The sequence below is a fragment of the Micropterus dolomieu genome, linkage group LG17, assembly GCF_021292245.1.
Source record: "Micropterus dolomieu isolate WLL.071019.BEF.003 ecotype Adirondacks linkage group LG17, ASM2129224v1, whole genome shotgun sequence".
In the NCBI taxonomy this organism is placed as follows: Eukaryota; Metazoa; Chordata; class Actinopteri; order Centrarchiformes; family Centrarchidae; genus Micropterus; species Micropterus dolomieu.
In genome coordinates this window covers 1,545,733-1,560,501 of record NC_060166.1, presented here as the reverse complement: position 1 = coordinate 1,560,501, position 14,769 = coordinate 1,545,733, and the positions used below count along the sequence as shown (strand labels likewise).

General features: G+C 43.4%; 1 protein-coding gene across 1 annotated transcript in view; it reads right to left on the bottom strand.

The window, feature by feature from the left end:
- Window positions 1-14,769, bottom strand: part of adamts17 (ADAM metallopeptidase with thrombospondin type 1 motif, 17) — a 236,219-nt gene that overhangs the window by 170,930 nt on the left and 50,520 nt on the right. Inside the window, exon 6 of the mRNA XM_046074026.1 lies at window positions 12,142-12,299. Coding sequence (XP_045929982.1) covers window positions 12,142-12,299 — 158 coding nt within the window. The remainder of the gene's footprint in view (window positions 1-12,141; window positions 12,300-14,769) is intronic.

The window sequence follows — 14,769 nt, the reverse complement described above, 5'->3', positions numbered from 1 at the left end:
AGTAACTGGTGGTGAATAGATTGGTATTTGTAAAATATTTGGAGCACGCTGTTACATTGACTCTACCTAAATAATGGATTAAAGTGTTAGAACTGTGGAAATGTCTCTGTATTTTTTTTTATTAACTATTTCTGTGGTCTAATTCTGTCCTGCTGGGCTCTTACACTAGAGACACGGAGTTTGGACCCAGATGCATACATGGAAACTGAACAGGTACAAAGTGAAGGTGTTTATTTGCAAAAATGGTGAAACTTACAGATGAGATGAAATGAAGTAGGCATTCCATAACAGGTGAGTTGTCCATATGTCCAAACAGAAAGTATAAATCCAAACAAATGCAACAGGATCACAAGGTGATATTCTACAGACTTAATGAATCACATAGGTAAGAATCTAAACAACAGTTATGAACAAAAAATCGGCCCTGGCATTTTTGGCCGAGGCGGCCCACCAAAATCGGTCGGACACCCCTGACTAATACACCATCCTTCCATTTGAGGGCTCAGATTAGGGGTGTGATGAAACACTGCGACGTAACATTTGCACAAGATTGATGTGCATGACGACAAGAATATATTGTAATAGACCTACTATTTCGAAAAAATATTTCTACACAAAATATTTGATTTGATTTGAATGCCAGATTACCAATCCAATCCTGATTGACCTACCCTTCTCTGTTTCTGATTGGCTAGTAGTCCTTAACTAGGAACTGCACATGTGCAACTCCCAACAAAGATCATTTAGAGACATGATGTATCACTCCATAGCTAAAACAAAGCCTTCAACACAGGGTGGAAAGAGGAGCTGCAGCAATGTGCAGTATGAGAAAAATATGGTGTTTTTTGAAAATTAAACCATGTAAACCTGTTCTGGTACAACCCCTAAATAAGATTTTGAACCTGAAAATGAGCAGAATACCACCTCTTTAAAAATTGATAGATTATCTTGGACAAATTTGTGCAATGGTGTTCATGATCGTCAGCACTCCTTTCTCTAGCACAGATCATGTTTTGATTCAGACTGTGCAGGAACAGAAGGGTCTATTCACAGATGGGACTGTTGTGAATGTGTTTGCGAGAGAGAGAGAGAGAGAGAGAGAGAGCAAGCAAGCAAGAAAGAAGAGGTGCTCGCAACACTACAATCAAATACGATTTTACCCATTTTTAAATAGTAGGCAAAAAAAGATTTTGAAAATCAATGTATGGGAAACACTGGAGATGCTCCCTTCCACTTATATTTATTTCAGATTCGGGGTTGTCCCGTTGTTCCATTCAAATGAATGAACGGGCTGCTTTTGTTCACACAGGGGTCTATTTGTCCTGTACACAGCCTTAGGCTCAATCCACACTACTCCGTCTTTGTTTAAAAACAGAGTTTTAAAACTAATACGATCTCCGTCTACAGCAGCGTTTTAGCTGCATATCAGAGTTGATTCTCATCTACATTAAAACGACTGAAAACGCACATCTAGTGGCCGTTCATGGACACTGGGCATGTGCGTGCCGGTGTAAAAAAGAAGCAGATGGTCTATTCCGTAGTTACAGAAGAATAAATAAAAACAGATGAAGAACACCACCAGTACAAGTGTGGGCTTTAATACCAAGTCAAAAACTCTGTCAGCAGCATTGTGTTCCTGCTTTGCATGACTTATAAGACCCAATCAGAGAGCCAAATGTGATGTCATCGTTTCTAAAGTTCTTTGTTTTTGCCCGTCCGCACTAAAACTCTACCCGGAGTTTTAAAACGAAAAACGGGGGTCGGCAGCGTTTTCAAACTTAGTCTGGTCTTAGTCTGGACGGGACGTGCAAACGTAGCAAAAGGTCTCTGTTTTAGAACAAAAACGTAGCAGTGGGGATGTGGTCTTAGAGGCACCACAACATACTTAACGGCTTTACTCTGCTGAGATCTAGAGGAACTGGCCTTGCTTATCAGTCCATTCATCTATACGTATTGCCAAATGATAGTGCTAGTGCATAATTTTCAAGTAAAGGAGGGAGAAGAATATAAGATTTAACCATGTTTAACTGTTAGATAATGCTCTGGAAAGGCCAGGTGTAGAGGGAAAACTGTGGAGTCAACATTTAAAGCAGCAGGTTTTAATCACCATAGGCAGCGCTAGGACTACAGCGACAACAATGGAGAAGCAGATGTTCCCAATGACATGTCGAAGTACTCAGCTGGATGTAAACACCTGCAAGTGAAAACTGGACCCTAACAACACCTGAGGCCTGTCCTGCAAAGCAGGATTTGGGGTTAGCGAGGTAACTTAAGGTCAAACCCTGGGTTTTAAGAGTGGGTCGTCCACTTCTTACATCTTACAAGCTTCTTACAAGATTACTTACGTAATCAGTGGAATTATTGGACATTTTGGTGAAGGGCTCTCTTGCTGTCGTTTGCGCTGTGAAATGCCGCAGGAGAGGAAAAAGAGCCAGGTCACTTGTGCGTCTTCGCCGGGGGGGAATCCACAAACCGCTACCGGCAATATTTCTCTTTAACATGCGCTCACTGTGCAACAAACTGGATGAACTTCAGCTTCTGGTGGGGAAAAACAGAGACTTTTATTCATTTTCTGTTCTGTGCCTCACGGAGACGTGGCTGTGTGGATCAACACCGGACTCCGTGCTGCAGCTGGCAGGCTTCCAACTGTACAGAAGGGACCGTGACACAGAACTCTCCGGCAAAACAAAAGGTGGAGGCTTTAACAAAAGACTTTAACAAAGGAAACCTCAGCCAAGAACTCTCCAAATACAGACAGTTTATAAAGTGTCCAACCAGAGAGGGGAACACTTTAGATCACTGCTACACCACAGTTAGCAGTGCCTATCACTCTGTCACTGCGCTCCACTGGGACACTCTGTTCAAGTGATGGTCCAGACAGATCACAAACTATAAACCCAAAGTCCCCCACTCCATAAACGATTCTCGCCTGGCAAATGAGCTGAACCAGTTCTACTGCCACTTTGAGAGTCAATCGGACACCATCACCCGTGACTCCTCCGCTCAGCTTCAGCCTTGGTCCATGACTTCTTCCCCTCCTTCCTCAGAGCTGTCCAGCTCCACACCCTCTCCTCCTCTCTCCATCACAGAGAGGGAAGTCAACTGTCTTTTCAGGAGGCAGAAACCCCGCAAAGCAGCTGGTACTTGTATAGCGCCTTTCTAGTCTTTTCGACCACTCAAAGCGTTTTTACACTACATCTGCATTCACCATTCACACACATTCATTCACCTTCATCTTGCCCAAGGGCACTTCGACATGCAGGGGGAGCTGGGATTGAACCGCCGACCTTCCGCTCTACCACAGCCACCCCAGGCAGACTCCCCATCCATCCTGAAGCTCATGGAGTCATGCCATGTGCCAGCCTGCTTCAAAGCCTCCACCATCATCCCTGTCCCCAAAAAACCAAGGACCACAGGACTAAACGACTGCAGACCTGTCACCCTGACCTCTGTGGTTATGAAGTCTTTTGAGCGCCTTGTGTTGTCCCACCTAAAATCCATCACCGATCCACTCTTGGACCCCCCGCAGTTCGCCTACAGAGCCAACAGGTCTGTAGATGATGCAGTTAACATGGCCCTTCACTATTTCCTCTAGCACCTGGACTCCCCAGGAACCTACGCCAGGATCCTGTTTGTGGATTTCAGCTCTGCTTTTAACACCATCATCCCGGCCCTGCTGCAGGACAAGCTCTCCCAGCTGAGCGTGCCTGACTCCACCTGCAGGTGGATCCCAGACTTCCTGACGCACAGGAAGCAGCACGTGAAGCTTGGAAAACATGTCTCTGATTCCAGGACCATCAGCACCGGTTCCCCTCAAGGCTGCATTCTTTCCCCCCTTCTCTTCTCCCTGTACACCAACAGCTGCACCTCCAGTCACCACTCTGTCAAGCTCCTGAAGTTTGCGGACGACACCACCCTCATTGGGCTCTTCTCTGATGGGGACGAGTCCGCCTACAGGTGGGAGACCATCTGGTGACCTGGTGCAGCCAGAACAGTCTGGAGCTCAACGCTCTGAAGACCGTGGATATGGTCGTGGACTTCAGAAAGAGCCCAGCCCCACCCTCCCTCATCATCCTGTGTGACTCCTCGGTCACCAATGTGGACTCCTTCCATTTCCTGGGCACCATCATCTCCCAGGACCTCAAGTGGGAGCTGAACATCACCTCCCTCACCAAGAACGCCCAGCAGAGGATGTACTTCCTGCGACAGCTGAAGAAGTTCAGCCTGCCAAAGACAATGATGGTTGACTTCTACACCGCCATCATTGAGTCCATCCTCACCTCCTCCATCACCATCTGGTACGCTGCTGCCACTGCCAGGGACAAGGGCAGACTGCAGCGCATCATTCGCTCTGCAGAGAAGGTGATTGGCTGCAATCTTCCTTCTCTTCAGGACCTGTCCGCCTCCAGGACTCTGAGGCGAGCAGGAAAGATTGCAGCTGACCCCTACCATCCCGGACACAAACTGTTTCAGACTTTCCCCTCTGGCAGGAGGCTGTGGTCCATCAGGACCAAAACCTCTCACCACAAAAACAGCTTCTTCACGTCTGCAACTAGCTTCATTAACAAGGCCCAGGTCCCCCACTGACACTTCTCCCTTGCAAACGATACAAATGTCACCTGCACATGTAAATACCATTTCATCTCATGTCGGGCTCAGACCTGGCAAGTCGCACATATTTGTTGTTGATCTTTGTTGTTGTATATTTTTATGTTGTCAGTTTATATATTTATATGTACACAATATTCTCTTCCGTTACGTTACTACATTACTGCATGGCACAGACCCAGAATAATGCACATGTATATATCTGCAACGTTGCTCTTCAATTCCATTTATATATTTCCACATTTATTTATGTTGACTGTATGTTTGTCTACGTGTAGCACCTTATCACCACAGAAAATTCCTCTTATGTGTAAAACACTACTTGGCAATAAAGTTCCTTCTGATTCTGGGGTTCATAGCCATGGTAACTTATGTTGCACACCTAACCTTCTCCCGAGAAGGTTGTGTTTGAGATAACCGATCAACATGTAAAAAACTACTGACCAATCAATTCTCCTGAAAAATGGCATGACCATTCATAGAAGATCTCATAGAGCAGGGGTCGGCAAATCTGGCATCAAGACAAATTTTTTTCAAGTTGTTACGTACATGGCGGGCCACAACAAAGTCAAATTATTTCAAATCCTTGCTTACTTGTGTGCACGTTTAGCTCAGTCGGTTCTGTGCGGGACTCTCATTTGGAAGGTTGTAAGATTGATTGAAGGACACTTTTGCACATGTTTTATTGTGAGCATGTGTGTGTGTGTCCCGGCGTTTGATCCACATTCATAAACCTACGGACGCATTTTCATTTCCCTGAGGAAATTCAGGGGAATTTTTAAGAGGTGTGTCAAGCAAGCCAGAGACTCATTTGAATGTCGTTCAGAGCTCTCAATAAACTTGTCATAAAGCATTGCTGCAAAAAAAGCGATTTTATTTTGGAGGCACAATCACTTATCACTGTATCTGTCATGACTGAGATCTATTTCAGCAGCAGCCGTTTTTCTGCTATGAAAGCAATCTGACCGCGGGCTATTATTGCTGGCGGGCTGGTTCTGGCCCGCAGAATGCCTATTGCCGACCACTGCCAACCACTACTGTATAGCTTGGTGTGCAGATCCTAAGAGGGTCTCTTAGGAGAGCTATGGCCATTTCAATGTGCTTTTATCATCCTACAGAGACTGACTGAAGCACTAAAACCTTGTACTTGTTGTACAATATGTGAGCCTACTTGGAAGGACCAGAACCTGGTCATGATGGTCGAAAAAGGGGGCAATAAAGGAGAACAACAAGTTGTCCATACACTGAATTTTGAAAGCCACCAAAACTTTTATGATGCAACATTTACACCTACAAGACGAAGAAGCAAAATCGTCTTTCTGTCTATCCCAGTATGAATGCACTAGGGCTGGGCCGATGGCTGACAGACATCACAAAGTTCTTTCGACATCGTGATTGTTCCCACCCTACCCGCAAAAAAAAAAAAAAGGAAATTCTTAATTTTTAAACATTAAACATTATACCACCCTGTAAAGGCAGGTTTTAATCCCCACACACATTATACTATTATTTTTAAATATACCTGCTTTGCGCCTGCCTGGGACTTCTCTTCTCCCTGTCACTGCCAAATCCATACTGCCTGCCGGATCCAACTAAATCTTTCAAATCAAGATAACAAAATGTTTTTTAATCACTGGAGATTAAACTGTTCACTATGATGTAATAGGAATATACTTAAGATATGAAAAACCTTATTCAACAGTACATTTTTTATTTATAATAATGACAACAATCTAACAAAGTAAAAACACAAAGGAGGCTAACCCTAGCTGCTAGCATGCACAATTGTAGGGTTAGCCGGTCGACATGCATACAACAGCTGACTTAGGTTTAGGCACACACCCCTGTGATGGTTAGAGTAAGGGTAAGAGGCTTTGGGAAGCTGTCAACGCCTTTTATACCAACATAGCTAGCTACCTAGCTAGCTACTAGCGCCGATCTGGACAGCACGGATTTGGTACCTATACTCCCCATACACAGAAAACACTGAAACACCTCCTCTCTGTCTCTCTCTCTGCTTCACTGAATTTTTCCATCAGCAGTATGTTTCATAAAGTCGCCCAAAAGACACAGAACTTGTCCTTTTTCCAGAGTTTTCCACCCACAATCCGTTATCATGGCAGCAAGAGAGCTGCATGTCAGCTTGTTAATGATGTAGTCTATCAAATGATCAAACCAACATCTGCACTCTGTGTTCACTGCTGTTTTACCTGGTTCCTGCTTGTCAAATATCCACCGTGTCTGCATCTTTTAACGTTTAACTAATTTAGTTAGTTACTGAGGGAAGTAGCTAATGCAGAGAACTTGTGTTCGTGAGTTCAATTTTTGCTTGTGATAAACAATGACAGGACAGGTCACATAAAGCTATATAGCTAACGTTACATCAGCATTAGCTAATGTCACCTGCATACAGGTCCTGACATTACTGTTATGCACCGTGGTACCGCTCCTTCATTCGGGTGAGAGACCTAGTGGAGTGGAGACTGAGTAATGCACCTCCCCATCTATGAAAACTTTATGAATTAAATGGGTTGCTGTGTATGGCCATAAGGACATGGCACATCACGTTAAGTTGTTGTTAATTGAAACACGAGAGTCGAACAGAAAACCAAATGCTTGGAGGCTAACATTTTATTTTGTTAGATGGATGGTAAAACATGAAAAAGGAGTATTGAATAAAGATTGTTAAGTTGATTTCACCTGTTAGTATTGGTATGTGGATATTTTAAGGGAATGTGGAGAATCCTTGAGATCAATTTGACAAGTGCCTATGATTTGCATGTTGCACATTTTATGATGTGTCATGCAGTGTGGGGCACTGGTCCTGGTCTTGACTCGGACCTAGTCTCAACCTCTCAAAGTTTTGCTCTCATCTTAATACACTCAAAATCAAACATATTCAATTCTGTATAATACAAAACCAAGAAAAGGGAAATAAATAATAATTATTATAAAATATTATACATTAATTTTCAAAATAGAGCTAATAAATTTTCTTTCAATTGACAAGCCAATTAAGCAGATAATGATTTCAGCTCTGGTGAAAAGTGTAGGGAAGTATTTCCTAACACTTGATCCCAGTGTCCATCAGTGACACAGAGGTTGTACTGAGTAGTTGCCAGTGTGAATGTGTTGCTGCTTCGACAACATTCAATAAATACATTGGATTTTTTAATACTTTTAATACCAGCCTTTCATTCAACCAAGTCTGAGGTATTTTGTTCTGAAAGCTTTTTCAAGCAGCACACCTCTGATCTTGTGTAGCCTGGTATCTATACATTCTATGTGAGTGACATGAAATTATCCAGAGGCCCAGATATCAAATATCTTGTTATCTCCTCCTAAGAGGCTGTTAAGACATACTGCAGGCGTGTCCTCCACATGAGCTGTGCTACAGTAGAGTGCAGCAATACAGCCACACACATACTCACAAACGCCGCTGAGCGACCATGCGCAAGAACCTGAGGGGGCAGATTTATAACAAACCACCTCAAGAACAAAAGGCAACTGTATTGATGCTCTCCTCCCACTCCATGAGACAGGATAGAATCAGTACTAATTTAAACAAAAGGATTCCTTTTGCCCTCACTCTCCCTCCCTGGAGTTACAACAGGTAATAATAGCTAATCCTAAATTAGGAATGCGTCATGTTGTGCCAGACGCTGAAGCATGAGGATAGAGAACAAGCAGACTGAGGAAGGAGTGATTAGACATTGGACTCCACAGTGTCACGAACAGGACAGGGATTTAAGGCCAAGGGCTGTGTCCTAGTTCAGGGGGTACCACATTTTAAGACTATGATATAAAGCCTGTCACATTTGCAAGGCTATGAGAAATAATATCTTCTTTTGACTGAATATCAGGGACAATCCTTTGTGTTTTTACTTTGTTGGGGTGCACAATTGAAATCACAGCCTTGGTTGTTTCCTCTTCCCCTCATCCTTACTTGACAAATCTTTTGCTGTATTTGTATTAGCAGGGACATGCATTGCATCAAGCTGTAGCCTGACACACACCTCCCCAAAAAATTTAACTACGCGACACAGATGGCAAGAACTGATTGGTCAGCTTGGTAGCATCACATTTACTACTTCTTTTGCCTCATCCGATTTACATATCATCTCCTGCTATGCTTTCTCTCATTTCTGCGTTTTAGTAATTTCACTTAAAGTCGCTACTATTCAACATCAATCAGCTCCAACTCCAACGTGAGCCACTCAGTTTCAGTAGCCATTATTTGTAGTTAATTTTATTTTTTAAATTCGACACAGAAGTATAAATTGGCCTTTACTCTACTTGATAACTGTGCACAAAAAGAAAGGGGCTTAAAGTCAATGACAATACAAAGAGGAGTAAAATATGGTGAAAGAAAAAGATTTGTAGGAACAACAAAATTTTCAGATGATCATAGTCAAATGAACATAAATTATTTGGCAAACAATTGTAATCGATCAAAGTTATACAACCACCAGAAACTGGATGGTGCAAAGTCAATGACCTGATTCTGGTGAATGACTTTAGGAAGAGTAAGAGAGTGCATACGGGAGTATAGATAAATGAGGAGGAGGCTGAGCTAATGCCCAGTTTCAGATATCTTGTGGTACACTTATGAGGACCTCACTTGGAAAGTGAACACAGCGTGTTTGGTGAAGAAGGCCCAGCAATACCTTTTCTTCCTTCGTACACTCGGACGCTTAAAACGCCCCATTAACTCCTGAAAATTTCTACCAATGTACAATTGAGAATGTCCTGACATACTGCTGTACAGTGTGGTACTCAAGCTGTACAGCAGAAGAAAGGAAGGATCTACAAAGGGTGATGAAGACTACTTAGTGGATCGTCAGTACCCCTCTTCTCCATCTGAATGATATCCACTCTAGCGATCTTCTCAGACATGCCAGGAACATCAACAGAGACCCTTCAGACCAAGGTCACCATCTATTTAGCAATCTTCCTTCAGGCAGGCTCAAGGTCATCAGGACCACGACAAACTAAAGAACAGTTCTTTCCCGAGAGATGTGGACATGCTGCTGAAATTTTGAATGTCGATCATGTGATGCAAAACTGTGCTTAACACACACTGACTGCACTTTATGTAATTGCTGGAACACTTAGTTTTTAATGTTAATATTGCTTAAGCATTTAAATGTATTTTTATTGTATTTTATGTATTATTTTATTATTTCATGCAATCCTTTTATAGCTTATTTATTTATATATGAGACTTTAAAGCTGCTATGTTCAATTGTTTGCTCTAAACTGCATTTCGTTGTATTTTATATACAATGACAAAAACGTCTATCTATCTACCTAAAGGCCCTGTCTTTGCCACCACACCACCCCTATGACTGAGCCATCGACCTTCTTCCCGGAGCTCCGCTTCCCTGCAGCAGGCTGTACAATCTTTCGCGCCCGGAGCACAAGGCCATGGAGAAGTATATACAGGGCTCTCTGGCAGCAGGTATAATCCATCTTCATCACCAGTAGGAGCAGGGTTCTATTTTGTGGATAAGAAAGACGGCACGCTCCGGCCATGTATAGATTATCGTGGCCTTAACAACATTACAGTAAAATATAGTATGTATCATTTGCCCTTAATAGACTCTGCCTTTACTTCACTTGACGGGGCCACCGTGTTCACAAACTAGACCTGCGTAATGCTTATCACCTTGTCCGCATTTGTGAGACGAATGGAAGGCCGCATTCAACACTCCGCTTGGACATTTTGAGTATTTAGTCATGCCTTGTGGTCTGTCAAATGCCCCAGCCGTTTTCCAGGCCCTTGTGAATGACATGCTTAGAGACATGCTAAACAGACTTGTGTTCGTATACCTAGATGTCATCCTGATCTGCTTGAAGTCTTTCATTATTGCGCATGAAAAAATGAGGATGGACCCAGCCAAAGTCTCCCTGTAACCGATTGGCTCAAGCCATCCTCACACAAACAGTTACAGCGTTTTTTGGGGTTTGAAAACTTCTACAGAAGGTTTATTCAGAGCTACAGTCACATTGCTGCCCCCTCACTGCTCTATCCTCATCCTCTGTCCCATTTTCCTGGACCAAGGAGGCCGAGGCCGCATTTCAGGAACTCAAACAACGCTTCGCCTCAGCTCCCGTGTTGGTTTAACTCGACTCAGTCGGCAATTCATTGTTGAGGTGAACACAACAGATACTGGAGTAGGTGCAGTGCTTTCCCAGCGGGCTGAATGTGATGACAAAGTCCATCCCTGTGCTTAACTCTCCCGCAGACTCTCCCCAGCGGAGAGAAACTATGACTTTGGCAACCGTGAGCTGCTTGCTGTTAAATCAGCACTGGAAGAATGGCGCCACTGATTGGAGGGAGCCGAACACCCCTTTCTTGTGCGACCGACCACAAAAAACTTACATCCAATCTGCGAAATGACTGCAGGCAGGCCAGGTGGGCTCTATTCTTTGATCAATTTAATTGCATTCTGTCTTATCGCCCCAGTTCTCGTAATACCAAGCCTGATGCCCTCTCTAGAGTGTTCTCTGCGAACGACACCAATCCAGATCCCATCAGCATCCTCCCAGCCACACGCTTTGTGGCAGCTGTTACCTGCGATATTGAGACCATTGTCAGGCAGGCCCAGGACCAACAGGCCGACTCAGCTAATGGTCCCCCTAACAGGATGTTTGTCCTAGTTTCTGTCCGCTCGCAGATTCTCCAGTGGGCTCACTCTACCAGCCTTGCCATCCCAGCGCTAAAAGAACTCTGGACTTCATGTGCCGTTGCTTTAGGATCTGGAAATGGACCAGGACCATCCCAAGTTCACGCTTCCGCAAAGATGCAAGTACAAGCAATCCAACGCCGCAAACCGGCCCCTAGCTACACACCGGGTCAAAGGGTCTGGCTGAACGCCAAAAATGTCTCCCAATAAGTAGAGTCCAAGAAATTGGGCCCCCACTTCATTGGTCCCTTTGAGATCCTATATATCGTTAACCCTTGTGCCGTTCGTCTAAGGCTGCCTGAATCTCTCCATATTCACCCCACTTTCCATGTATCCCAGATGAAGCCCATGTCCTCCAGTTCCCTGAGCCCTCCCAACAGCCCCCTACTCTGCCCAAGGGGAGGGGTACTGTCAGGTCACCTATTCCTAGGTATGGGATTCTGTGTGTGTGTGTGTGTCTCTCCCCCCCCCTTCCCCTGTGTGCCTTTTTGCAGGAGTGAAGTCAAATGTGCAGGAGACGGTTACCAGCTGCCAGCCATCAGCTTCATTATGCTCTGCTTCATATACAAGGTCCTTGCCTCCACTCAGAGCCAGATCATAGACTCACATTCCCAGTCAGTCACGTTCAAGTCATCTAGACTAAGACTAGTTATTGTGCCTGCAACCTTGTTAACTCTGTTCTCCTGTGACACAGATCTCCCCACCTGCTCTGTCTTCTGCCACTGCTCCACTCCTGCGTACGCACGCTTGCTTCATCAAGTCCCCGTCAAGTTTAAGTTCTGCACTTGAGTCAGAAAGCTCAACTCCAGCCAAACACATTCATTCATCTGTGCTAGCTACATACCTGGTGACCAGCACAGCAGTGTCCACTGGTGGGATGTCATCTCTTCCACCAGGAACATGGTTGGTGCCAAGGTATCGTGGCCCCCCAAACTCTTGATACTGCCAGTGACAGAAGCTCTGTAGAGACCTTTCTCCATGATGGCCCACCTTTAGCTTTTCCTGAAGAACAGATACAGAAGTGATTACTTCATCCTCTCCTACTTTGTCTCCTTTTGATTTAACCCTGCTTTTACGTTGAATTATTTTTTTGTTTTTTTACATCCATTGCGTTATGGGTCAAACTAACCCACACTGTTTATTATTTTTAATGCTAACAAACAGGCAAATAGTTGAAAGTAGATTTATCATGGCTTGTGAGACATTCACAAAAATGAAACAGTTGATATTTACATTGTATTTAACAACAATTAACAAGGGATGTGCGAGTACTCGGTTAAAACATATATCTAGTACATATAATGGATTTTTTAGTATGAGCATGAGTAAAATGTGTCAATATTGTGTTTTCTAATAAATTATAAATATAGGAACCTTTTTTTAAAAGTTATTAAGCTATTATAATCAAAAACATTGCTCTGAGGCTAGTTTTACAATAAATATAGCAACTTCTGATCAACCCATTATAATTTCAGACTTAAATAGCAACTTCAGGTTAGTCCTGCCCATGTCTAGGTTAAGCCCCGCCCATCCCAAGGACTGCACTTCTATACTAGATATGATCAATCTATCTTTATCAACAGGCTATGTACCACAGTACTTTAAAGTAGCTGTAATTAAACCTCTTCTGAAAAAGCCCAAACTTGATCCAGATGTTTTAGCCAACTATAGACCTATATCTAACCTTCCATTTCTCTCTAAGGTTCTGGAGAAAGCAGTTGCTAAACAGCTGTGTGACTTTCTACAGAGCAATAGTTTATTTGAGGATTTTCAGTCAGGATTTAGAGCTCATCATAGCACAGAGACAGCACTGGGGAAAATTACTGATGACCTTCTAATTGCATCAGACAAAGGACTTGTCTCTGTACTGGTTTTACTAGATCTTGCTGCATTTGATACCATTGACCATCAGATCCTATTGCAGAGAATGGAACATTTCATTGGCATTAAAGGAACCGTTCTAAGCTGGTTTAAGTCCTATTTATCAGATCGATTTCAGTTTGTACATGTTAACGATGAGTCCTCCGTGCACGCCAAAGTTAGTCATGGAGTTCCTCAAGGATCTGTCCTCGGACCAATCCTCTTCACTTTAAATATGCTTCCTTTAGGCAATATTATCAGGAAATATTCCATAAACTTTCATTGTTATGCAGATGATACTCAGTTATATCTATCGATCAAGCCAGATGAAACTCATCAGTTAGCTAAACTTGTGCCTTCAGGATGTTAAAACCTGGATGACCTGTAATTTTCTAATGTTAAACTCAGATAAAACTGAAGTTATTGTTCTGGGGCCCAAGCACCTCCGTGACGCATTATCTAAAGACATAGTTTCCCTTGATGGCATCTACCTGGCCTTCAGCACCACTGTGAGGAATCCTGGAGTTATCTTTGATCAGGACATGTCGTTTAAGTCTCACATTAAGCAAATTTCAAGGACCGCCTTTTTTCACCTACGTAATATTGCAAAAATCAGGAATATCCTGTCTAGTCCTCTAAAAACTAGTCCATGCATTTGTTACTTCTAGGATGGATTACTGCAATTCCCTATTATCAGGCTGCTCAAAAAAGTCAAAAAGTCCATTAAGACTCTTCAGCTGATCCAGAATGCTGCAGCACGTGTTCTGACAGGAACCAGGAAAAGAGATCACATTTCTCCTGTCTTAGCTTCTCTGCATTGGCTTCCAGTAAAATCCAGAATAGAATTTAAAATAATTTTTCTTTCCTACAAAGTTCTTAATGGTCAGGCACCATCTTATCTTAAAGAGCTCATAGTATCTTACTACCCCACCAGAGCACTGCGCTCCCAGAATGCAGGGTTACTTGTGGTTCCTAGAGTCTCCAAAAGTAGAATGGGAGCCAGAGCGTTCAGCTATCAAGCTCCTCTCCTGTGGAACCAGGTTCCAGTTTGGGTTCAGGAGGCAGACACCATCTCCACATTTAAGAGTAGGCTTAAGACTTTCCTCTTTGATAAAGCTTATAGTTAGGGCTGGCTCAGGTGAGTCCTGAACCATCCCTTAGTTATGCTGCGATAGGCCTAGACTGCCGGGGGATTTCCTATGATGCACTAAGCTCCTCTCTCCTCTACTTTCTCTCCCTCTGTATGCAACCTCATCCCATTATTGCATGTTACTAACACAACTTCTCCCCTTTCTGGCAGTCTTGTGCTTTCTCGTCCCTCTCCTCTCTCCTATCACTTCCTGCAGATGTTTCTGGCTCTGGAGCTGTGGAGTCTGGATCTGTGGTTGCGAGTCACCTGCTGCCCCCGTGTTCCTGCTCGGCACCCTCTGCTACAACTATTGTTACTAGTCCTATTGTTATTATTGTTATTATAATCATTAACATTACGATTATTATCATTAACACTACTGTATATATCTGTACCATTTTTCATTTAGTCTATAGCAACATTACCTTTACTGTCTTCACCTCTGTGTGTATACTGTGTAGGCTGTGACTAGTTAATCCAACT